The 26044-nt window shown below is 47.5% G+C and overlaps 1 protein-coding gene across 3 annotated transcripts in view; it reads left to right on the forward strand.

Annotated features, from left to right (window-relative positions):
* The first annotated feature begins 214 nt into the window (after window positions 1–214).
* Window positions 215–26044, forward strand: part of eif2ak4 (eukaryotic translation initiation factor 2 alpha kinase 4) — a 125492-nt gene continuing 99662 nt past the window's right edge. For all 3 annotated transcript variants that reach the window (XM_033026581.1, XM_033026582.1, XM_033026583.1), the window contains exons 1-8: window positions 215–511; window positions 7711–7826; window positions 13399–13501; window positions 16172–16345; window positions 18754–18834; window positions 19723–19886; window positions 22237–22340; window positions 22767–22924. In XM_033026581.1, coding sequence (XP_032882472.1) covers window positions 398–511; window positions 7711–7826; window positions 13399–13501; window positions 16172–16345; window positions 18754–18834; window positions 19723–19886; window positions 22237–22340; window positions 22767–22924 — 1014 coding nt within the window. In that variant the 5' untranslated portion in view covers window positions 215–397. The remainder of the gene's footprint in view (window positions 512–7710; window positions 7827–13398; window positions 13502–16171; window positions 16346–18753; window positions 18835–19722; window positions 19887–22236; window positions 22341–22766; window positions 22925–26044) is intronic.

Here is a 26044-nt window from a genome sequence, read left to right on the forward strand (position 1 = left end):
ATAGTTACTGGAAAAATGCTGGAGTAGCTCAGCGAAACAGGCAGAGGGAAGGAATGGGGAACTTCACCTAATTGTTCTCTCCAAAGATCCAGCATTTGTGTGACCATCTTCAGTGTAAAGCAGCATCTGCAGTTCCTTCCTGCACACTCTCTAGGCTAATGAGCCTGATGCTGTGTGTGAAGTGTTGAGGGGAGAGAGGGCGGCCTTGACCCGGAAGGCGGAGCGGCGCTGCCGGGGAGCGAGTAGCCCGGCCCGGCCCGACACACAGACACGTCCCGCCCGCCCCACTCTAGCCCCGACACACACTCACTCACTCACCCACCCGGGCCCACGCTGGCCAGGGGACCGGGCACTAGACAGGCCGCAGCTGCCCCGGGCCCAGGCGCTGCCGGCGGCCATGAGTCAGCCCGAGCCCGACAGCATCGCCGACGTCCAGGAGGCCGAAGTACAGGCCCTCAACGCCATCTACGGCCGCGACTTCACAGACCACAGGGACCGCGACCCCTGGAAGGTGAGGTGGAGGGGGGACGGGACGGGGGACGGGGAATGGGAGAGGGAGAGGGGAGGGGAGAGGGAGAGGAGGGGGGAGAGGAGAGGAGAGGGGAGAGAGGACAGAGGGGGAGAGAGAGGAGGAGGGGGAGAGGAGGTGGGAGTGAGGAGAGGGGGGAGAGGAGGAGAAGAGGGGGGAGGGGAGGGGGGGGGAGAGGAGGAGAGGGGAGAGGAGAAGAGGGGGGAGAAGAGGAGAGGGGGGAGAGGAGGAGAGGAGAGGAGAAGAGGGGGGAGAGGAGGGGAGGGGAGAGGGGAAGAGGGGGAAGAGGGGGGAGAAGAGGAGAGGGGAGAGGAGAAGAGGGGGGAGAAGAGGAGAGGGGAGAGGAGGAGGAGGGGAGAGAGGACAGAGGAGGAGGGGGAGGGAGAGGAGGGGAGAAGAGAAGAGAGGAGGGGGAGAGGAGAGGGGGGGGAGAGGAGAGGAGCAAGAGACGAGAGGAGCAAGAGGCGAGATACAGGAAGAGAGGCACAAGAGGCGAGGGGGAAAGGAAGGAGGTGGATGGAATAGGGCTTGAAGGGGAAGAGTGGGACGGGGGGGGGGGGGTTGATGGAGCAGGAGGGGGGACAGAGGAGGAGATAGGGAAAGGGGGAGAGAATAGATGGGCGAGGGGGGTGGGGAGGGCAGGGGATAGGAGGTATGATGAGGGGAAGGGGGGCAGGCGCCTCAGGCCTTGATGCAGGGATTCTGCCTAAAACATCTACAGATCCTCCTCCCCCCCGGGCATCTGTAGTCTTTTAAGGTTTCTCAGTTAATGATGAATGTAACAAAGGTTTAAGTTTATTATTGTCACATGTGCTGAGGTACTGTGACCAGTTTAGTTTTGCATGCTATACAAGCAGATCAGATCAGATATACCATTCAATATCTCAATATACAATTAGTTCAAACTCAAGTACAACAGATAGAGCAAAGTGGAAGTTACAGAGAGCAGGATATAGTCCTCATCTTTGTAACACATCGGTTCCTTAAGACAACTACTGTGTCCAATGTCCTCAATGGGGTAGGGATGAATCATAGTATACCCTAGCTCAGAGCTCTCAAAGGCGGGGTATGCATACCCCCAGTGGTACGCGAAAGGTCTTCGGGGGTACACGGCAATTTTCAGCTATCCAGGGGTGCAGTGCTGCTGGAGCTCACCGGAGCGTCACTCTGGCGCCTCTGTAAACCCCCCTCCCCAAAACGGGAATTTTAACTAGCGGGTGTGTGGTCGGGGTAACCTGATTGAAAGATGGGGAAGGGAAAGACCCATCACTACTGAGGTTCCCTGTAAGAGTGTGGGGAGTGGGGGGGGGAAGGAGCAATAAGACCCAGCAGAGTCAGACAACGTGCGAGGTTGTGGGCCTGGAACTCTGGTGAGGTGATGACTCTGGCCCGCTGGTGGCCGGTGGAGAGGCGAGTGTTGGCGGAGTTGCTGGTGGAGGCCCGTGGGGGGCTGGAGTAGAGGTACAGGTCAGCGGCAGCAGCATCGGTGGCCCCGAGGAGGTGTCCCCAGGGAGGTGGTGAGAGTCGGCAGTTTCGGCGGTCCGGGCCTGGGTTTGGCTGGGAAGGCGGTGAGGGTCGGAGAGGCGGTAGATGTTGTTGCTGCTCCCCGTGGTGGCCATCTCGGCCTTGTGGTGGTCGTATAGGTGGCACGGCGGTCCAGCAGTGGAGCTTCGGGCCTGTGGGCAGGCGGTCGAGTCGAGGAGTGTCGGTGGTGGGACCAGTCTGGAGGCTGGCAAGCTTGTGATCCTTGGTAGAGTCCAGATAGGCAAGGAAGCGTTTGTTGAGGGTGTGGATCTGGCATCGAATGAAGTAGTGGTCCATTGCAGGGGTGAGTGTGAGTGAGTGGGTGGGTGAGTGTGAGTGAGTGGGTGGGTGAGTGTGAGTGAGTGAGTGGGTGGGTGGGTGAATGAGTGGATGGGTGGGTGGGTGAATGAGTGGGTGGGTGAGTGAATGTGTGGGTGAATGAGTGGGTGAATGAGTGCATGGGTGAATGAGTGGGTGAGTGAGTGGGTGTGTGGGTGAATGAGTGAGTGGGTGGATGGGTGGGTGGGTGAGTGAGTAGGTGGGTGAGTGAGTGTGTGGGTGAATGAGTGGGTGAGTGAGTGTGTGGGTGAATGAGTGGGTGAATGAGTGGATGGGTGAATGAGTGGGTGGGTGAATGAGTGGGTGAGTGGATGGGTGGGTGGGTGAGTGGGTGTGAGTGAGTGGGTGTGAGTGAGTGGGTGTGTGTGTGGGTGTGTGAGTGGGTGTGTGGGTGGGTGTGTGGGTGGGTGAGTGGGTGTGTGAGTGAGTGGGTGTGTGAGTGTGTGTGTGAGTGAGTGTGTGGGTGAATGAGTGGGTGAGTGAGTGGGTGTGTGGGTGAATGAGTGGATGGGTGGGTGGGTGAATGAGTGGGTGAGTGTGGGTGGATGGAAAAGGGGTGGGTGGGGTGAAGAGGGATGGGTGGTGGGGTGAATGAGGTGGTAGGTGTGTGTGGGTGAATGAGTGGGTGAGTGTGAGTGGGTGGGTGTGGGTGAGTGAGTGTGTGTGTGAGTGAGTGTGTGGGTGAATGAGTGGGTGAGTGAGTGGGTGTGTGCGTGAATGAGTGGGTGAATGAGTGGATGGGTGGGTGGGTGAATGAGTGGGTGAGTGCGTGTGGGTGAATGTGTGGGTGAATGAGTGGATGGGTGTGTGGGTGAATGAGTGGATGGGTGTGTGGGTGAATGAGTGGGTGAGTGTGAGTGGGTGGGTGAGTGAGTGGATGGGTGTGTGGGTGAGTGAGTGTGAGTGGGTGAGTGAGTGAGTGGGTGAATGAGTGGATGGTTGGGTGGGTGAATGAGTGAGTGTGTGGGTGAGTGTGAGTGAGTGAGTGGGTGGGTGAGTGAGTGAGTGGGTAGACAAAAATGGTGGAGAAACTCAGCGGGTGAGTGGGTGGATGGGTGAGTGGGTGGGTGAGTGAGTGGGTGAGTGGGGTGTGTGTGTGTGTGAAGGCCCAGAGCTGCGGGAGAGTCAGGGCGAGTTGGTGCCGAGCCGCCACCTCTGTAAAAATACATGATTACCGTCTTTTTCTTTGCTTGCTTGATAATTAAATTTCATGATAACAAGAAGCAACTATAGCGCATTCCTTTGTTTTTTGTATAAAAATCCAAAAAGTTTGGAATGAAATTTTTGAAATGTTCACAAAATTATTTAAAATAAAACTGATACCGAATGCAGAATTGATTATTTTTGGAAGAATGGAAGGCAGCCCTGAGCTAACTGCGTCCCAAAATAACCTACTTAATTACGGTTTAATAATGGGGAAAAAACTCATACTTAAATTCTGGAAAGACGCCCCAACAATAAATATGTGGATTTCAAATATGTCCGAAATGCTACACCTGGAAGATATGAGATTCCTTCTAACAGCCAAACCAGACCATTTCCAAAAGATTTGGTCTCCATTTATCGACTTACTACAAGTATAAGGTGCAACAGAATTCTGAAAAGAAATGGTTTCAGGACCTGGTGAGGGGGGAGGAAAAATACGAAGTTGGTATATCCCTTTTATCTCTTTTTTTAACTTTTAATATATCTTCTGTTTTCTTTTTCTCTTTTTCTTTTTCTATGGCTTACTTCTTAACTTTTTTTTGAATTTTTCGTGTCTAAGGGTCTTTTTTTGATCACCCTTTCACACACTTACTATCCTATCTCACTTTCTTTACTTTTCTTCTTTTTAAAGTTTAAAATATGAAGTGGTACCGGAAATGTATTATGTTATTTTTGGCTTATATTATTGTAATGTACACTACTTCTAATAAATAAAATTATTAAAAAAAATAATTAGTGCAACCGTGTAATATTTTGTCATATTATTAAATTAAATAGTATATGTTTTATTGTACCATGAAATACGAATTGTTTTTAACGAGGGGTACAAGATGCTTACAGAAATTTACGAAGGGGTACATTGGCTATCAAAACTTTGGGAATCACTGCCCTAGCTTATGGAAGGACCGTTCAGAGGACGACAGATGGCACAATGGGCTAAGTGTTCGGCTGGCAACCTGAAGGTGGCCGGTTCGAATCCTGCTTGGAGTGTGTACTGTCGTTGTGTCCCTGGACAAGACACTTCACCTACCTTTGCCTGGGACTAGAGACGGAAATTAGCTACTGATTGGCTACAATCTCGCATATTTACATGCAAATGTTCATTAATATGCACTGTCTATAAACAAATTATTATTATTAAATTATTAAGCTTGATAACAGAGGGTAGGAAGCTGTTCCTGAACCTAGTGGTGCGTGCTTTTAAGCTTCTGTGCTTTCTAATGTGCAGGAGCAGGGAAATGGAGGAATGACTGGGGTGGGACAAGTCTTTGATTGTAGGTACACAAAATTGCTGGAGAAACTCAGCGGGTGCAGCAGCATCTATGGAGCGAAGGAAATAGGCGACATTTTCGGGCCGAAACCCTTCTTCAGACTTTGATTGTGTTGGCCGCTTTTCTGAGGCAGCGTGCGGTACAGATGGAGTCAGGGGTGGGAAGTCTGATGATGGACTGTTGTGTTCGATAAATCAGATATCAGAGTTTGATTCACTCAATAATTGATTACACTACTTAAGAGTCAAGTCAAGAGAGGTTTTTTGTCCTGTGTCCCAGATAGGACAATGAAATTCTTGCTTGTTGCAGCACAACAGAATATGTAAACATAATACAGAACAGGAGATAAAAGTTCAGTGTGTCTATATCCCACAGGACATATATATACACCTTAAATAAACAGATAAAGTGCAATAGGCTGTTATTGTTCAGAGTTTGTTTGATGGTGAGTTTAATAGCCTGATGGCTGTGGGGAAGCAGCTATTCCTGAACCTGGATGTTCCAGATTTCAAGTTCTTGTACCTTCTTCCCGATGGCAATGGAGAGATGAGTATGTGGCCAGGATGGTGTGGGTCTTTGATGATGTTTGCAGCCTTTTTGAGGCAGCGACTGCGATAGATCCCTTCGATGGTGGGGAGGTCAGAGCTTCATAATAAGGCAAATACACTCGCGTATCCCCGAACGTACTCGCAAATCCTGAGTACACAGCAGAGCATGCCGCAGGATGTTTCTACACACACTCACGTAAACCCGTACGCATTTGCAAACTCATCAGAGAGGACGCCACCCACAGGATGTTTCGTTGTTGATCACCTGGCACTGTTTTCGACTCTGTCCAAGGCTGAGGTTCCCTCATGGAAAGGGCGCCCAACACCATCCTTTATGGCATTTCTTATCAGAGCAGACCGCGCCACTGCCCCTCTCCCCGAGCCAATCATAAGCCCCCCTTGTCTGCAACGTTTCTGCGCTACGAGCGGCAGGGGCCGCGGGTGGTCTACCCAACTATTGCTGTTGTGTTTAGCTCACCAACGCTTTCCCATAGAATGGCCTGGGTGGGAAAGGCTGCATTCCCACACAACGCAAGTCCCCACACTTGGACAGGTGCAAGGCCAATTCTAGGAGATAACGCATCTGAATCTTGTTTTCAAGAGGCTATGGGAATGTAGGGCTGCTAATTTAGCTGATAACTCCACATTTTAGCTGAAATTGTCTGTTTAACCCTTATACTACACTCCACCCCATGGATTCATCAGCCTACATTAGTGCCCATCTAACCACATGTTACTGAGTATACAAACAATAATAATCAAAAGTACAGTATAATAATTATATCTCTATGAATGTGAGGTGATTTTGTGTCAAACTATCCATCCATGCCATAATGGCGTGAGTTATGTGTTCTATCAGACACTGAGCTCGTCTCGGACGTCTCTTTGAAAGCAGAGCTTATCCCAATGGCCTTGCAAGCATCCCCATGGGTTACTGGCCCCGTTTAATCAGCCCAAACATGCAGAGTGGTGTTTTGAACTTCTGAAGAGTCAACCAGGACAAGATAGTGTTTACCGTGCCATTCGAAATGTCTGCCGCCAGTGACGTCCAGGGCAGAGCTGGTGAAGGTTGTTGCAGTAAGTGCTGTCTCTGTTGGTGTGGTGCAAGGCTGTTGCAAGTGGGGCAGGAGGCTGTACGGTCCTGTATGTACTTGGCCATCCCAGGCCAGTAGATCAGGTTTTGTGCGTGGTCCAGCTGGGTGCCTCTTTGTAGTATTTGTCACGTAGCGATGAGGGGATCACGACTTTATGGCCCTTAACTATGACACCATCCTGTATCCAATTTGGCCTTGAAACTTTTATTATTAACCAACATCAGAAATGGTCATTCAAAAGCTAAAGAAACACTTTTCTACATTGGGCGCACCCGCCCGTTTGCAGACCGACAACGGAAGACAGTTTACCAGCCACGCTTTCAAGCTCTTTGCCAACCGATGGAATTTCCACCATGTTGCGAGCAGCCTTGAATACCCACAAAGTAACGGGCTCGCTGAACGAGCTGTCTGTCTTTTCACATCTTTCTTTTATTTTTAGTGTTTTGTTTGGAGGTCTATTCTTTTTTATGTGGGGGGTGGGGGAGGGGGAAACTGCTTTTCCTAGTCCCTACCTGGTCGGAGAGGTGGCTTTCCTCCGGGCAGCATTTTCGACCCGTCCTCGCGGCCTACCAATGGGTCTGGAGCGGCGTTTCCTGAGGGGACCGGCCGGAACCATGGCTTCGGCGGCAGCACAGCGCTGGAGCGCTATCGCGGAGCGGGCGATGCCTTGCCCGGGTCGCCACGCTGGAGCTCCGGAATGCTGAGACCGCAGGTGAAACATCGTGGAGCTGCGGGTCTGTGGGCTGCGCTGACTTTAACATCGGGAGCCTGGGATCTCTCGGCGAGTGGTGGAGATCCGTCCAGCGCGGCCTGACGGCTTCGGAAACCGCGGTCTCCGGTAAGGAAGCGGCCGTTCCAGGTATCCCAAGCTGCTGAGAGGGTTCTCCCGACACCGGAGCACCATCACCCGGCGAGAAGGGCCTGAAACATCGGGCCCCGTAGCGGTGACTGCGGAGGCCTCAATAGGCCCGACTATGGGTGGACAAGGGGATGGGGACTGGACTTTGTACCTTCCCTCACAGTGTCAACCATTGTAGGGGGATGTTTTTATGTTTTATGTTAAATTCCTTTATAATGTTATGTGGTATTCTTATTAATGTGCTGCAATGGCAACTTGAATTTCACTTCACCATTTGGTGTATATGGCAATAAATGAACCGTTGAACCTTAATGATCCTGAACGCCTGTTTCTGTTCCAGGTGAAACGTCCTCCTGAAATCTGTATTGTGCTGCAGCCTCAGGGATTGCTCAACGTTGAAGAGAGCCACGTAGCAGTCGACCTGCATGTCACCTGCCCGCCCAATTACCCAGACATGTGAGTTCCTGCTCTTCAATGCATAACTTGCTTATTCCTTTTGGAGTTTGGTGGAGGTTGTGCTTAACGGTGTGTGTATGTTCTACAAGCAGTTGTATAGGACTCTGGTGAGACCACATCTGGAGCATTGTGTACAGTTTTGGTCTCCTAATTTGAGGAAGGACATCCTTGTGATTCAGGCAGTGCAGCGTAGGTTCACGAGATTGATCCCTGGGATGGCGGGGATTCCTCATATTCCTATCATATGAGGAAAGATTGAAAAGACTAGGCTTGTATTCACTGGAGTTTAGAAGAAGGAGGGAGGATCGTATAGAAACATATAAAATTATAAAAGGACTGGACAAGCTAGAGACAGGAAAAATGTTCCCAATGTTGGGCGAGTCCAGAACCAGGGGCCACAGTCTTAGAATAAAGGGGAGGTCATTTAAGACTGAGGTGAGAAAAAACCTTTTCACCCAGAGAGTTGTGGATTTATGGAATTCCCTGCCACAGAGGGCAGTGGAGGCCAAGTCACTGGATGGATTTAAGACAGAGTTAGATAGAGCTCTAGGGGCTAGTGGAGTCAAGGGATATGGGGAGAAGGCTGGCACGGGTTATTGATAGGGGACGATCAGCCATGATCACAATGAATGGCGGTGCTGGCTCGAAGGGCCGAATGGCCTCCTCCTGCACCTATTTTCTATGTTTCCATGTTTCTAAGCAAGCCAAAGCAATTAGACTATGTTCATAAGGGATAGGAGTAGAAATAAGCCACTCGGCCCATCAAGTCTACTCCTCCATTCAATCAAGGCTGATCTACCTCTCCCTATCAACCCCATTTTCCTGCCTTCTCCATAACTCTTGACACCTGTTCTAATCAAGAATTGGTCTATCTCTTAATATTTGGTCTTAAAAATATCCACTGGCCTCCACGGCCCTCTGTGGCAATGAGTTCCACAGATTAACTACCCTCTGACTAAAGAAGTTCCTCCTCACCTCCTTTCCTAAAGAGCGCCCTTTAATTCTGAGGCTATGACCTCTGGTCTTAGACTCTCCCACCAGTGGAAACATCCTCTCCACATCCACTCTATCTACGCCTTTCATTATTCTCCAAGTTTCAATGAGGTCCCCTCTCAACCTTCTAAACTCCAGCGAGTAAAGGCCCAGTGCTGACAAACGCTCATCATATGCTAACCCACTCATTCCTGGGATCATTTTTGTAAACCTCCTCTGGACCCTCTCCAGAGCCAGCACATCCTTCCTCAGATATGGGGCCCAGATTTGCTCACGATACTCCAAATGCGGCCTGACCAGCGCCTTATAGAGCCTCAGCATTACATAATTGAACCTCATGGGAAATATAATGGGAGCTATTATGAATTTGATGCAACAAGTCTTTTAGGTGGGTGTGTGTTGTTTAACTTCAGCGACCGGATGTCTTTGTGGAACATGGATCAGATTTTGAGCAAAAGGTAAACTGCTGGAGGAGTTCAGTGGCTGAGGCAGCACCTGTGGTGGGAAATGGACAGGGTCATTTCCTGAAACGACTTTGGGCTGAAGGATGGTCCTGTCTCAAAATGTCCGCTGTCCATCTTTCACAGATACAGTCCGAACCGCTTCCTCCAGCAGTTTGTTTTTTGCTCAAGATTCGTATAGTTGAAGGCTTTTCCACCTCCATCGATTGAGTTTTGGTTGTTTAGTTTTGAGATACAGCCCGAACTGGGATCTCTGAGTCTACAGAAGGGCCTCGACCCGAAACATCACCCTACAGACAGGAAGTGTCACAGCTGGCGTCCTGGTGCCATTGCAACAACCTGGTGCTCAATGCTCTTAAGACAGTGGAATTGATTGTAGACTTTAGGAGAGCTCCCTCTCCCCTCCCCCCACTCACCATCAACAACGCCACAGTCACATCTGTGGAGTCTTTTAAGTTCCTGGGAACCATCATCTCCAAGGACCTTAAGTGGGGGGCTACCATCGACTCCACAGTCAAAAAGGCACAACAGAGGATGTACTTCCTACGGCAGCTGAGGAAGCACAATCTGCCACAGGCAATGATGGTCCAATTCTACACGGCCATCGTAGAGTCTGTTCTCACCGTCTCCATCATGGTCTGGTTTGGCTCAGCCACCAAGCAAGACACCTGGAGGCTGCAGCGAATCGTCCGATCAGCTGAGAAGGTTATTGGCTGCAACCTTCCCTCCATTGATGAACTGTACACTGCAAGGGCCAGGAAGTGAGCGGGCAAGATCATCTCTGACCTCTCTCACCCTGGCCACAAACTCTTTGAATCACTTCCCTCCGGACTGTCAAAGCTGCCACAGCCTGACATAAAAACAGCTTTTTTTCACGAGTAGTAGCTCTACTCAACAGCCAAAAATCTGTAGCCTCCTTTTACTCTGGTATTTTAATTAAATCACATGTTTAATCGATAATGTTTTATTATTAATGTTTAATGTATCATTCACTGTATGTCATGTTGTCACTTGTGGGCGGAGCACCAAGGCAAATTCCTTGAATTTGAATACTTATTCAATGCAAACTTATTCAAACATTCATTCATTCATTCATTCTTTCATTAATTCCTTGTCTTGAGTTTGAAGCAGGGTCTCGACCCGAAACGTTACCCATTCCTTCTCTTGAGTCTGAAGAAGGGTCTTGACTGGAAACATCACCCATTCCGTCTCTCCAGAGATGCTGCCTGTGCCACTGAGTTACTCCAGCATTTTGTGTTTATCTATGGAAACATGCCCTTCAGCCCACTGAGTCTACACTGACCATCAATCACCCGTTCACACTAGTTCTATGTTATCATGCTTTCTCATCCACTCCCTGCTCACCAAGGGCAATCCACAAAGGGCCAATTAACCTACAAACCCGCACGTCTTTAGGAAACCCACACAATCACAGAGAGAATGTGCAAACTCCACACTGACAGCACTCGAGGTCAGGATCGAACCCGGGTCTCTAGTGCCGTGAGGCAGCAGCTCCTGTGGCCCACTGAATCAGCGCCAACCATCAGGCATTCCTCAGCACCTATTCTTCATGAGCCCCAATGTATAATCCCAGCTGATTCTACCTATAATTCCAACTGATTCTACCCTTCAGCCTCACACTTGTACCTTGTACCTTCCGAAGAGTCCACCAGGGATTAGACTGGAAGTTGGACAATTTTATCCTGGACAATTTTTACATTTATCAAGCCAATTAACCTACAAACCTGTACGTCTTTGGAGTGTGGGAGGAAACCAAAGATCTCGGAGAAAACCCACGCAGGTCACGAGGTGAATGTACAAACTCCATGCAGACAAGCGCCCGTGGTCAGGATTGAACCCGGGTCTCCGGTGCTGCATTTTGCTGTAAGGCAGCAACACTACCGCTGCGCCACCGTGACTATTAACCTACCACCCATCTAGCTTTGAGATGTGGGTGGAAACTAAACCATCCAGGGAATCCACTGGAGTCACAGGGATAAATCAGGATTGAACCCCGGTCACTGGAGATGTGAGGCAGTGTTTTCTACCAGCTGTGTCACCATGCCACCAACAAGTTTGGAAGGATGTACATTGTTTAGATGCGTGAGAACTTGGTGGTAGATTGTGGCAAGGTGAAATTGTTGCTAGATGCAGACACAAGACACTGGAGTGCAGGCAGCATCTCTGGAGAGAAGGAATGGGTGACGTTTCGGGTTGAGACTTTCAGGTCTGAAGAAGGGCCTCGACCTGAAACGTCACCCATTCCTTCTCTCCAGAGATGCTGCCTGTCCCGCTGAGTAACTCCAGTGTCATGTGTCTTATCTTCGGTGTAAAAATGCGAATGGCATGTTGGCCTTCATAACAAGAGGAGTTGAGTATAGGAGCAAAGAGGTCCTTCTGCAGTTGTACAGGGCCCTCGTGAGACCACACCTGGAGTATTGTGTGCAGTTTTGGTTCCCTAATTTGAGGAAGGACATTCTTGCTATTGAGGGAATGCAGCGTAGATAAACCAGGTTAATTCCCGGGAGTGACATATGATGAAAGAATAATAATAATAATAATAATAATAATTTTATTTATAGAGCACTTTAAAAACAATCATAGTTGCAACAAAGTGCTGTACATCACTAATCATTGACAAAAAAGTTAATACACACCAATAATAACAATTAAAAGATGGAGTAAGTAAAGATATTCAAAATAAAGAAATATTAAAAACACTAAAAACAGGAGCAAAGTCTCATGCATGGTCAAAAGCCAGGGAGTATAAATGTGTTTTAGAATGGGTCGACTGAGCTTATATTCACTGGAATTTAGAAGGATCTTATTGAAACACATAAGATTATTAAGGGTTTGGACATGCTAGAGGCAGGAAACATGTTCCCGATGTTGGGGGAATCCAGAACCAGGGGCCACAGTTTGAGAATAAGGGGTAAGGCATTTAGAATGGAGACGAGGAAACACTTTTTCACACAGAGAGTTGTGAGTCTGTGGAATTCTCTGCCTCAGAGGGTGGTGGAGGTTGCTTCTCTGGATGCTTTCAAGGGAGAGCTTGATAGGGCTCTTAAATATAGCGGAGTCAGGGGATATGGGGAGAAGGCAGGAACGGGATACTGATTGTGGATGATCAGCCATGATCACAGTGAATGGCGGTGCTGGCTCGAAGGGTGGAATGGCCTACTCCTGCACCTATTGTCTAAAATTACCCTTAGGGCGGGAGGGTGGGAGACAAATTGGGGGGTGGGGATTGGAGGTTCTGCGAGAGAAAGGTGCGCAGAGGAACTTGGTGGAGAGCCATGCTCTGGAATCTAGGGATATACGGGCCCTTCAGCCCAACATACTGACTAAGTCACCCTACCAAGTTAGTCACATATCTTAGCTATCTTAAACCTCAGAGTCCTCTCCAGTATCCTGCCTAGCATGGATGTTAGGCACAAGAGTCTATAGTTCATTAACTATTGAACTATAGCCTATAGTCAATACTCACTATTGATGTCATAGGAACAGAATTAAGCCAATCAGCCCATTCAAGTCTACTCCGCCATTCAATCCCGTCTGATCCACCTCTCCCTCTTAACCCCATTCTCCTGCCTTCTCCCCGTAACCCCTGACACCCGTACTAATCAACAATCTATCTATCTCTGCCTTTAAAAAAAATCAATTGACGTCCTACACAGCCGTCTGTGGCAAAGAATTCCACAGATTTGCCACTGTCTGACTAAATAAATTATTTCTTGGCTTTTTTCTAAAGGTACGTCCTCTTATTCTGAGGCTGCCTCTGGTCCTAGACTCTCACACTGGTGGAAACATCCTCTCCACATCCACTTTATCCAGGAAGAACATGCAAACTCCACACAGACAGCACCCACAATCAAGACTCAGCGGGACAGGCAGCATCTCTGGAGAGAAGGGATGGATGATGTTTCGGGTCGAGGCCCTTCTTCAGACTTCTTCGGGTCACCCATTCCTTCTCTCCAGAGACGCCGCCTGTCCCGCTGAGTTACTCCAGCACTTTGTGTCGATCTTCAGTTTGAACCAGCACCTGCAGTTCCTTCCTACACTACTCTATTTGCTGTTCGGTCCAATGCTAATTGCTGCTCCTCTTGTCATCACCACAGACCTCCAGAAATTGAGCTGAAGAACGCAAAAGGCCTGTCAAATGCAAAGCGGAACCAGTTGCAGGCGGAGCTGGTGACTCTAGCCAAAGCTTGCTGTGGAGAGGTGAGAAAATTAGATTTGCAAAGTAACCACAACTCTGATTAGGCCGCACCCAACTGCTGTTGAAATTGACTGCATATTTGCCCACCAACAGTCTAACTGCTTGTCCAATCGAACATGGGAAATTCCAATGCTGTTCAGATTCAGTTTCGTTTATTGTCACATGTACCGAGGTACAGTGAAAAGCTTTTGTTGCATCCTATGCAGTCAGCGGAAAGACAATATATGATTACAATTGAGCCATTTACAGTGTACAGATACATGATAAAGAAATAACCATAGATGCTGCTGCACCCGCTGAGTTCCTCCAGCAAGTTTGTGTACCCATGATAAAGAAATAACATTTAGTGCAAGGTAAAGTGCGATCAAAGATTGTCCGAGGGTCACCAATGAGGTAGATAGTAGTTCAGCACTGGTCTCTGGTTGTGGTAGGATGGTTCAGTTGCCTGATAACAGCTGGGATGAAACTGTCCCTGAATCTGGAGGTGTGCATTTTCACATTTCTATACCTTTTGCCTGATGGGAGAGGGGAGAAGAGGGAGTGGCCAGGGTGCGACTCGTCCTTGATTATGCTGCTGGTCTTGCCGAGGCAGCGTGAGGTATAAATGGAGTCAATAGAAGGGAGGTTGGTTTGTGTGATGGTCTGGGCTGCGTCCACAATTCGCTGCAATTTCTCGCGGTCTTGGATGGAGCCGTTCCCAAACCAAGCCGTGATGCATCCCTGAATGCCGCCATGTATGGTTCAATTGGTTTACAAACCTACCAGTGAATCTTCTTCATACAATGGGAAATTGGAGGCTTACGTAGTTTTTAAATTTAGATATACAGCGCGGAAACGGGCTCTTCGGCCCACCGAACCAGCGATCCCCGCACATTAACGCTGTCCTACACACACTAGGGAGAATGTGCATTCATACCAAGCCAATTAACCTACAAACATGTACGTCTTTGGAGTGTGGGAGGAAACCGAAGATCTCAGAGTAAACAAGAGATCTCACGGGTCACGAGGAGGACGTACAAACTCCGTACAGGGTTGGGAAAGAGTAACCACATGGACACGAAGGCCATGACCACATATCTGCCTGACACATTTTCTCTGCTAATACAAGGTCAAATTGGGACAGACTGTCACGCAGGATAGTTAAGAGCTTCCTTGGTTAATATTTGGTAGCACTTTGGCCCATTACTACTTCTCACGGGGGTCGTGGAGAAAATAGCCAACAGCCAAAGTCTGTCTGTGCTTAGTGGCATCCATTTTAACAAAACAAGGGGGGGTCACAGCTAATGTGCAGGAAAGAACTGCAGATGCTGGTTTAAATCGAAGGTAGACACAAAGTGCTGGAGTAACTCAGCGGGACATCTCTGGAGAGAAGGAATGGGTGACAGGCAGCATCGCTGGAGAGAAAGAAGGGTCTCGACCCGAAACGTCACCCATTCCTTCTCTCCAGAGATGTCCCGCTGAGTTACACCAGCACTTTGTGTCTACCTTCAATTTAAACCAGCATCTGCAGTTCTTTCCTACACATGAGTTACTCCAGCATTCTGGGGTCACCGCTAAGGCCAGTTATAGTTTCAGTTTAGCTGATTGTCATGTGTACTGAGGTACAGTGAAAAGCTGTTGTTGCGTGCTAACCAGTCAGCGGAAAGACAATACATGATTACCATCGAGCCATTTGCAGTGTATAGATACATGATGAGGGAATAACGTTTAGTGCAAGGTAAAGCCAGCAAAGTCCGAGGGTCACCAATGAGGTAGATCGTTACAAGTATAACATGCTATAACATGACATTTACATTTCGAAGAAACCTTGTGTCATAGAAAATTAACCTATAAAAACACTTGGCAATGGGTGCAAATGAGTTTCAGACTTGACATAAAAGTGTTTTTCTGCTTTCAAAGTCTTTTTACTAGCTGCAAGTTTATTATTGTCACTGCAAGCGAAAAAATACTAAAGGCTGTGTGTTACATTGCTTAATAATCATTGCACCAGTTTCAATAGAAGTGATTAGTTGCCAATTTCAATGGCCACCCGCAGTGAACACGATAGACTGTGTTCCTAGGAGACAATGGTGTCTAATTACTGCAAGGAGGTTACATGGAAACAGTTTTCTTTTCCCTGAATGTTTTTTTTTCCAAGACAGCTTTTTTTTTTCCTGCTGGTCAGTTTCCGAAGTAAGTTTCCACTGGTTTTCTTGTTCCCAATTGAAATGGCATTGTAACCAATTTGGCTCACATAATGCAAACAGTGTTGTATCCAAATTGCCTCATGGAAACACACGTCGCACCATTATAGCCCTGTCCCACGGTTCGAGTTCATTCCAAGAGCTCTCCCGAGTTTTAAAAAAATCAAACTCGTGGTAAGCACGGAGAATGAACGTAGAGGGTACGCCGGAGCCCGGGGACGTCTCTTAGCGGCTCGTAACACTAAGAGACTCGGGCAGGTACTCGGGAAGACTCGCTAACGGCAGGTAAGCACGGGAAGACTCGTGAAGATTTTTCAACATGTTGAAAAATGTCCACGAGATCCCCGAGTACCGACGAGTGGCCATTACAGTAAATCTCCGAGTTCGAATCAGGGCAACTCTTGGAATCAACTCGTACCGTGGGACAGGGGTTTAACTACCTGTGTCGTGCAATCCTGTACTATGGTCTCTCTCTCTCTCTCGTGGCAGGTGATGATATATCTCCTGGCGGAATACGTACAGTCATTTCTCAGTGAAAACAACATTCCTCCCTCCAAGTCGTTTTATGAGGAGATGCTGAAGAACCAGCAAGAGCAGCAACAGCTCCGTGCACTGGAGCAACAAAGCAGGATGGAGGAGATAAAGAAACACGAAGAGAAAATGGTGGGTCCGACCTCTGCTATTACTTCATTCCTTTTGTCGCATCTCACTCTGCTGCACCGTATTGCCAGGAACTTCTCGTTATCAGCTATATTTCCTTTGTCTGAATAAAGGGCCTGTCCCACTGTACGAGGTAATTCAAGAATTCTCCCGAGTTTCCCCTGAATCGAACTCGGAGAATTACGGTAATAACCGTTCGTAGGTACTCGGGGACTCTCGTGGACATTTTTCACAGTGCTGAAAAAACGAGTACCTGCCGTTGGCGTTACGAGCCGCTAAGAGACGTCCCGAGCTCCGACCTACCCGCTACGTACATTCTACGTACTTACCACGAGTTTGATTGTTTTTTAAACTCGGGAGAGCTCTTGGGTAAACTCGTATAGTGGGACAGGGCCATAAGGGTGCCGACCCGAAACATCACCCATTCCTTCTCTCCAGAGATGCTGTCTGTCCCACTGAGTTACTCCAGCTTTTTGTGACTATCTTTGGTTTAAACTTGCATCTGCAGTTCCTCATACACATATTTCCTTTATCTCTTTAAAAAAAAACTATTTACCCCCTTTTAACCTGCTTCTTCTACCTCTATCCTTTGCTCAACATTCAGAAATAGCCTCCAATATCTACAAAACCTATTTCCATCTTTTGCCTTCCGTTCTATGACTTGAAGTCCACATGTCTACCACCAGCTCGACCTAGCATGCAGTCATATGACACTTCAGTTATTTGCCCCAGGTAGACACAAGATGCTGGAGTAACTCAGCGAGTGAGGCAGCATCTCTGGAGAGAAGTAATGGGCGACGTTACTCCCTTATTCAGCAGAGGACAGAATAACTGATGTTGTAAATTACACTTCAAGTAAGAGAGAAATTGAGAGCTAGATGCTCTATTTTACAGTACAGTATAGCACTGGCACAGCCCCTTCAGCCCACAATGTTTGTGCCAAATATGACGTTAAGTTAAACTGATCTCATCTGCCAGTACACGATCCATATCCCTCTATTCTTTGCACTTCTACGCGCCACTATCGTATCTGCTAAAACTTTATTCTTGGAACGCAGGAGGATGAGGGGTGATCTTATAGAGGTGTATATAATCACGAGAATAGATGGGTTGAATGCACTTTTACCCAGTCTTTTACCCAGGTTTTGCCAATCAAGTACAGGACACAGGGCGGTTACGGTTGCCTAGCGGTAGGGTTGCTGCCGGGTCCGCGCCGACCAGCGATCCCCGCACACTAAAGCCCCTGTCGCACTTTCACGACCTAATTGGCGACCTCGAGTTTGCCCTTGACTCATACTCACAGCATGGTCGGCACGAGGTCGTAGGAGGTCTTCGTAACTCTTCCTCATGCTCGTGAGTGGTCTCCGCGTACTCGTGGCCTCAAGTAGGTCGCGGCGTTTTTTCCAGCCTGATAAAAAATGTCCACGAGTTAAAAAAAAGATCGGCATGGAAAAAATTGATACTTTTTACTCGTAGGTAGGTCGTAGGTAGGTCGTGATGGTAGTCGTAGATCGGTAACTGGCCCGAGAAAAAGTGCAAACATTACATCATTTTATCATGTGATCAATTTCCAGTCGTAGCTAGTCGTAGTTGGTCTTAGGTGTGGAAGACTGAGGTCGTAGACATAGTCATAGGAGGTTGTAGACATAGTCGTAGGAGGTATTTTACTTCGGCGAGTCAACACGACCTTGACATTTATTTCAACTCGTCCAGGGTCGTCTAAACTCGTGGATTAGGTCGTCCAAGTGGAACAGGCCCTTAACACTCTCCTACACACACACTAGGGACAGTTTATACATTTACCAAGCCAATTAACCTACAAACCTGTACATCTTTAAGTGTTGGAGGAAACCGAAGATCTCGGAGAAAACCCACGCAGGTCGCGGGGAGAACGTACAAACTCCATGCCGACCGTACCCGTAGTCAGGATTGAACCCGGGTCTCCAGCGCTGCATTCGCTGTAAGGCAGCAAGTCTACCTCTGCGCCACCATGTGTGGGTATCGCTGGTCGGTGCGGTCTCGGGTGGGCCGAAGGGCATGTTTCCATGCTGTATCTCTAAACGAAACTAAATCCTGAATATTGCAAACTCCCCCATTAAAGTAAATGAGTTTTTCCTGTTCACCCCACCTAGGTTTCTCATACATTTGTGTACGTTGGTGGTAAAATAAGGAAGGGTGAAATTGTCTTTAATTTAATGGCGTTTAATTCCGATAAATGGGAGGTGATGCTTTTTTTAAGTTTAACCAGGTGAATGGTGGTGCCCTGGAGAGTGATGAAGGGCAGTGGGATTTGGAAGTACTTCTATAAAGTGGCATCGCAGGCTGATAGGGTGGTGAAGAAGGCTTTTAGCCTGAAACAGTTTCGCGATGTTTTTTGAGTAACACTGTTACATTCTTAATTGTTTTTGAAGCAACGTGAAATCCTCGAAGAGATCGAGAAGCGAAAAGAGGAAAAGAAAGATGCCAGGAAACTGAACCAAATAGCCAAACAGGTTCGTAGACCTCAAGAATATATGTTTGCCATATGCACCCAGATAGGAACCACAATAATGTATGTGCATTGGATGAAACAGCTCAACAAATATAATAAATTATTAATTATTTTAAGTTAACGATCATAGATAGGATAATGCAAAGACCAAATTACGAGAGGCAACCACAGTTGTGTCGATTGACACAAAATTGCTGGAGTAACTCAGCGGGACAGGCAGCACTTGCAGGAACAGTGCCTCATATTTTGCTTGCACAGCTTGTAACCCAGCGGTATGAATATTGATTTTTCCAACTTCGTAACCCTTGCTTTTGCTCTCTCTCCATCCCTCCCCCTTCCTAGTTTTTTCGACCAGTCTCGCTGTCCCTCTGATTAAATTGTATCTCTGTATGCCTGGCCACTCCCTCTTCTCCCCTCTCCATTCAGGCCATAGGTACAGGTGTGAAAACGCACACCTCCAGATTCAGGGACAGTTTCTTCCCAGCTGTTATCAGGCAGCTGAATCATCCTACCACAACCAGAGAGCAGTGCTGAACTACTATCTACCTCATTAGTGACCCTCGGACTATCTTTGATCCGACTTTACTGGCTTTACCTTGCATTAATCGTTATTCCCTTATCATGTATCTGTACACTGTAAATGGCTCGATTGTAATCATGTATCGTCTTTCTGCTGACTGGATAGCACGCGACAAAGCTTTTCACTGTACCTCGGTACACGTGACAATAAACTAAACTGTAACTGTAGATCTTGTTGAGTGCTGGAGCAGATTTGAGGAGGAGAATGGTCTACTCTTCCGTTTTTGTTAGATGCTAAGTCTGAACGCAACGCTCAAAATGTGTGTATGTATCCTTCCACTTTTGCTTCTTTTCTTTCCCCACACTCCAGGAATGGTTAGAAAGTGCCCAAGAAACAGTTCCCGCGAACACTTCCAGAATTGCTGCCTTAAGCCCGCAGCCGAATGCCAGTTTGAACAACAGCGCGATGGACCAGGTCACCCACAAGAAGGGAGGAAACAGCCGTCGCAGAACAAGTTCCAATGGCCGTTTGAAGTATGAAGATGGTGGTAGCATTTCAAGGAGAGTAGAATGCCAGGTGCAGGTTGAGCCTAGATGAAGGGGTCCCAATGGTCAGATGCCACTATTGTATCTGCCTCAATCTCCAACCATGGCAGCACGTTCCAGGCACCCACCACCCTCTTTATAAAAAAAAATAGTCACTCTACTCATCTTTAAACTCTCCCCGGAGAAACATAGAAAATAGGTGTGGGAGTAGGCCATTTGGCCTTTCGAGCCAGCACCGCCATTCAATATGATCATGGCTGATCATCCAGAATCAGTACCCCGTTCCTGCTTTCGCCCCATATCCCTTGATTCCGTTAAGAGCTATAACTAACTCTTGAAAACACCCAGTGAATTGGCCTCCACTGCCTTCTGTGGTAGAGAATTCCTTCTGTGGTAGAGACTCACAACCCTCTGGCTCTTTGAGCTGCGCCCTCTAGTATTTGATTTTTCCATCCTGGGAAAAAGGTTGTGACTGTCTATCCTATCTTTGCCTCTCACTGGTCAGATTTCACCAATCGTCACACTTTGAAAATGGTTTATTGTTGCAATTAGAATGAAAGATTTTTGTGGGCGTTTTGTTTCTTGATAATCTCCTGGAGGGCACTGGAATTGTAGAATGAAACACTAAATGTATAACCAGAGCTCTGTACAAAGATAACAGAGCTCCCTCTCTACTCTGATCCAGAATCCTTGAGATGAAGGTTAATATTCCACTAGTTTAGTTTAGTTTAGAGATACAGTGCGGAAACAGGCCCTCCAGCCCACCGGGTCCGCACCGACCAGCGATCCCCGCACATTAACACTGTCCGACACACATTGGCGATAATTTGTAATTATACCAAGCCAATTAACCTACAAACCTGTTCGTCTTTGAAGTGTGGGAGGAATCTGGAGCTCCTGGAGAAAACCCACATAGGTCACAGGAGAACGTACAAACTCTGTACAGACAGCACCCCTGGTCAGGATCGAACCCGGGTCACTGGCGCTGTAAGGCAGCAACTCTACCGCTGCCTTAGATAATGACAGTGTGCCACCCTAGATTATTTTTGTTTGCTTCTCCATTGGTTTTGTTTTCACGATTCCTATATATAGTTCTCAACAATCATGTTGCTCCTGCACAGTTCTTTATTCTCGCCATTTCAAAATACTCTATCTTATCCCTTTCTAAATCTCCACTCTCATCTCTTTTTACAGTCTATCTTTTGCAATAAGGTCTGGCCATTTCCTTCCACTTCGATCTTAAGATTAGTTTACGAGAATGATCGCTGGAATGAGTGGGTTAACATATGATGAGTGTTTGACGGCACTGGGCCTGTACTTGCTGGAGTTGACAAGGTTGAGGGGGGACCTCATGAAATAGTGAAAGGCTTGGATAGAGTGGATGTGGAGAGGATGTTTCCACTAGTGGGAGTGTCTAGGGCAGGGGTGGGGAACCTTTTCATGTTGGAATGCCGCATTAAGTTAGCTGTAATCTAATAAGGCCGCATCCAAGAAACTTCAATTAGATATACTTCAAAATGTACGTTATTTTGTTAAAATCGCCCTCATGACTTACTAATCATTTTAATTGTGGCCGTCAGTCGGGGAGGATTATTTCTTGAATCTTCTTTTACTCCTTGGTATTTTAAATACGTTCATTTTAAGATTAAAATAAAAATAATAAAAGAAGAACAAAAACATATTAATAAAAATAAAAGGATTTGTTCTACAAAATTTGGATCCATTCAAAAGGCCGCACTTCATGGCCTAGAAGGCCGCATGAGGCCTCAAGGCCGCAGGTTCCCCACCCCTGGTCTAGGGTCAAAGGTCACAGCTTCAAAACAAAAGGACGTTCCTTTAGGAAGGAGATGAGGAGGAATTTCTTTAGTCAGAGGGTGGTGAATCTGTGGAATTCATTGCCACTGAAGGCTTGGAGGTTGTCGATAGGTATTTTTAAGGCCGAGATAGATAGATTCTTGATTAGTACGGGTGTCAGGAGTTATAGGAAGAAGGCAGGGATTGGGAGGGAGAGATTGATCAGCCACGATTCAATGGCGGAGTAGACTTGATGGGCCATTCAATCTGCTCCTATCACTTATGAACTTTCCCGTTGAACTGCCAGAGAGAGGCCTGCAAGCAAAGAGATTGCTTGGCCTTCTGAAGGGAAAAGGCTAGAAGATAGGATAGGATAGACACAAAAGCTGGAGTAACTCAGCGGGTCAGACAGCATCGCTGGAGAAAAGGAATGGCTGGCATTTTGGGTTTGAGACGGCTACTGTGAAGATAGTTTTGTGATGTTCAAACAGATTCAAAAAGCCATTGCATTAACATTGTAATGTCGATTACTTTTCAATTGCAGGAGAGAACGGCAATTTTCTGAATGCAGTAATGAAGACGGTTCTAAAATACACAAAGTGATACATTTTAACACGGGATCGATTGTCCATGTGGGAAAGATTGTCGGTGAGGAACATTTTTAGTCACTGCGTTTTTTGTAAACCCTTTCCTCTCTTGAACCACGGTGGCGCAGCGGTAGAGTTGCTGCCTTACAGCGAACGCAGCGCCAGAGACCCGGGTTCAACCCCGACTACGGGTGCTGTCTGTATGGAGTTTGTGCGTTCTCCCCGTGACCTGCATGGGTTTTCTCCGAGATCTTCGGTTTCCTCCAACACTCCAAAGACGTGCAGGTTTGTCGGTTAATTGGACTGATAAATGTAAAAACTGTCCCGAGTGTTAATGTGTGGGGATCGCTGGTCGGAGCGGACCCGGTTGTTTCCGCGCTGTATCTCTAAAACTAAAAAGTAAATAAAAGTAAATTTCTAGACCTATGTAACAATTGGTGTAACATTATTAGGAGGCATAAGTGACTTGTGTATCTTAATGTGACAGGTGAGAGTGAACATCTGAGCCGAACTGTTTACAATGCTTTGGAAGAATTGACAGGGGATTTTGTGGTGATCTACGAATGGGTTCTTCAGTGGCAGAAGAAGATGGGAAAGTTTCTCACCAGTGAAGAGAAGGACAAAATCGAAAAATGCAAAAAGCAGGTAATGCCGCCAATCTGGACACGCGTTCAAAGCGATCTCGTAGAGTCATAGAGTGATCCAGTGTGGAAACTGGCTCAACTTGCCCACCCCGGCCAACATGTCCCAGCTGCATGAGTCCCACCTGCCCGCGTTTGGTCCATATCCCTCCAAACCAGTCCTATCCATGTTATAGCCCTGTCCCATGGTACGAGTTCATTCCAAGAGATCTCCCGAGTTTAAAAAAAATCAAACTCGTGGTCAGCACGGAGAATGAACGTAGCGGGTACGTCGGAGCTCGGGGACGTCTCTTAGCGCTAACGGCAGGTACTCGGGAAGACTCGCTAACGGCAGGTAAGCTCGGGAAGACTCGTGAAGATTTTTCAACACGTTGAAAAATGTCCACGAGAGCCCCGAGTACCGACGAGTGGCCATTACCGTAAATCTCCGAGTTCGAATCAGTGCAAACTCGGGAGAACTCTTGGAATGAACTCGCACCGTGGGACAGGGCTTTAAGAGACAAAAAACTGGAGTCACTCAGAGGGACAGGCAGCATACCTGGAGAGAAGGAATGGCTGACGTTTCAGCCCAGTGGTATGAATATTGATTTCTCTAACTTCAAGTAACCCTCTCTATCCATCGCCCACCCAAGTCACACTAGCTTCTGATTTTCACCCAACAAACAGCTAACAATGGCCTGTTTCCTTTATCATCGTTCCTTTTTTGCGTATATTTCGTTCATTGTTCTTTATCTCTCTACATCATCGTCTATGTCCCTCGTTTCCCTTTTCCCAAACCCATCTGAAGAAGGTTCTCGACCCGAACCTCCTCTGTCCTATCCATGTACCTGTCTAACTGTTTCTTTAACGTTGGGATAGTCCCTGCCTCTGGCATCTTGTCCCACACACCCACCACACTTTGTGATCTGATTTAGTTTTAATTGTCACTTCTATTTTCTTTGTCAGGGAGGTGGTAAGTTTGTGCAGGAAGGACCCGCAGATGCTGGTTTAAATCGAAGATAGACACAAAAAGCTGGAGTAACTCAGCGGGACATGGAGCAGGTCTGGAGAGAAGGAATGGGTGACATTTCGGGTCTCAAGAAGGGTCTCGACCTGAAACGTCACCCATTCCTTTTCTCCAGAGATGCTGCCCATCCCGCTAGGTTACTCCAGTTTTTTGCGTCTATCTTTGGTGGTAAGTTTGTTGGGCGGCACTAGTCTAAAGGTTTAGGACTGGAACACCATGCATTGTCCTGCAAGGAAGGAACAGCCATTCTCAGCATTTAATTGTAGCTGTCAGTGAGAACTGTCCGTTGAGAACTGTTGGGCACCATATCTGGAGAGGGTCCAGAGGAGGTTTACAAGAATGATCCCAGGAATGAGTAGGTTAACCTATGATGAGCGTTTGTCGGCACTGGCCCTGTACTGGCTGGGGTTTAGAAGAATGAGGGGGGACCTCATTGAAACATACGGAACAGTGAAAGGCCTGGATAGAGTGGATGTGGAGAGGTTGTTTCCACTAGTGGGAGAGTCTAGGACTAGAGGTCATAGCCTCAGAATTAAAGGATGTTCTTTTAGGAAGGAGATGAGGAGCAATTTCTTTAGTCACAGGGTGGTGAATCTGTGGAATTATTTGCCACAGAAGGCTGTGGAGGCAAAGTCAGTGGATATATTTAAGGTAGAGATAGATAGATTATTGATTAGTACAGGTGTCGAGGTTATGGGGAGAAGGCAGGAGAATGGGGTTAGGAGGGAGAGATAGATCAGACATGATTGAATGGCGGAGTAGACTTGACTGGCCGAATGGCCTAATTCTACTCCTATTCCTTACGACCTTATGACTTTATAACTGTGAAACTATTCTCCGTTTTGACTGAACCTGCACAGCTAGGAAAATAATTTGTCAAATGCAAATTGGAGGAACAGCACTTCATATTTGATATTGATGCCATTGACATATTCTTATTCACGGAAATCAAAGTCACTTGTCTAGAATGAACACTGTGCCTGCCCTTGCCACTCTCTGTCTCTTCCATATTTAGTTGAATGTGAAGAGCTGATTTATCATCAGAGAGAGTGGTGTGCGGTGATGGGAGAACGGTTCCTTGCCCATAAGATAGACACAAAAAGCTGGAGCAACTCAGCGAGTCAGACAGCATCTCTGGAGAGAAGGAAGAGGTGACGTTTCGGGTCGAGACCTTTCTTCAGGCCTTGTCCATGTATGACCCGGATTGAGGCTTCTTGGGGTCTGGAATTGAGGATTCCCAAAGCCCCCCTTTTTGCAAATATCCCACAGAATTGCCACATCTGGCGGGTCATCAAGTCACCGAGTTATTCAGCAGGGAAATGGCCCCTCACCCAAACTTGCCCGGTGCCAACCAAAGATCCTGAAATAGCCCCATCTAACGGCGTGTGACCGATATCTAGGCTTGCCGACTGTCCCGTATTAGCCGGGACATCCCGTACATTGGGCTACATTGGTTTGTCCCATACGGGACCGCCCTTGTCCCGTATTTGACTGCTACTACTCAGGTCGAGGGGACTGTCGGATGGGAGTGCCGCGTCCGGCCCTGCCTCACCCGTCCCGACAGCCCGACCTTCGCTTACTGCCCACACCACCACCCCTCCTTCCCATGGCCAATCATCGGTTCATGAGTTAGAAACATAGAACATAGAAAATAGGTGCAGGAGGAGGCCATTTGGCACTTCGAGCCAGCACCACCATTCATTGTGATCATGGCTGATCGTCCCCAATCAATAACCCATGCCTGCCTTCTCCTCATATCCCTTGATTCCACTAGCCCCTAGAGCTCTATCTAACTCTCTTAAATCCATCCAGTGATTTGGCCTCCACTGCCCTCTGTGGCAGGGAATTCCACAAATTCATAACTCTGGGTGAAAATGTTTTTTCTCACCTCAGTCTTAAATGGCCTCCCCTTTATTCTAAGACTGTGGCCCCTGGTTCTGGACTCGCCCAACATTGGGAACATTTTTCCTGCATCTAGCTTGTCCAATCCTTTTATAATTTTATATGTTTCTATAAGATCCCCCCTCCTTCTAAACTCCAGTGAATACAAGCCTAGTCTTCTCAATCTTTCCTCATATGACAGTCCGGCCATCCCAGGGATCGATCTCATGAACCTAC

The sequence above is a fragment of the Amblyraja radiata genome, chromosome 9 (genome assembly GCF_010909765.2).
Source record: "Amblyraja radiata isolate CabotCenter1 chromosome 9, sAmbRad1.1.pri, whole genome shotgun sequence".
Lineage (NCBI taxonomy): Eukaryota > Metazoa > Chordata > Chondrichthyes > Rajiformes > Rajidae > Amblyraja > Amblyraja radiata.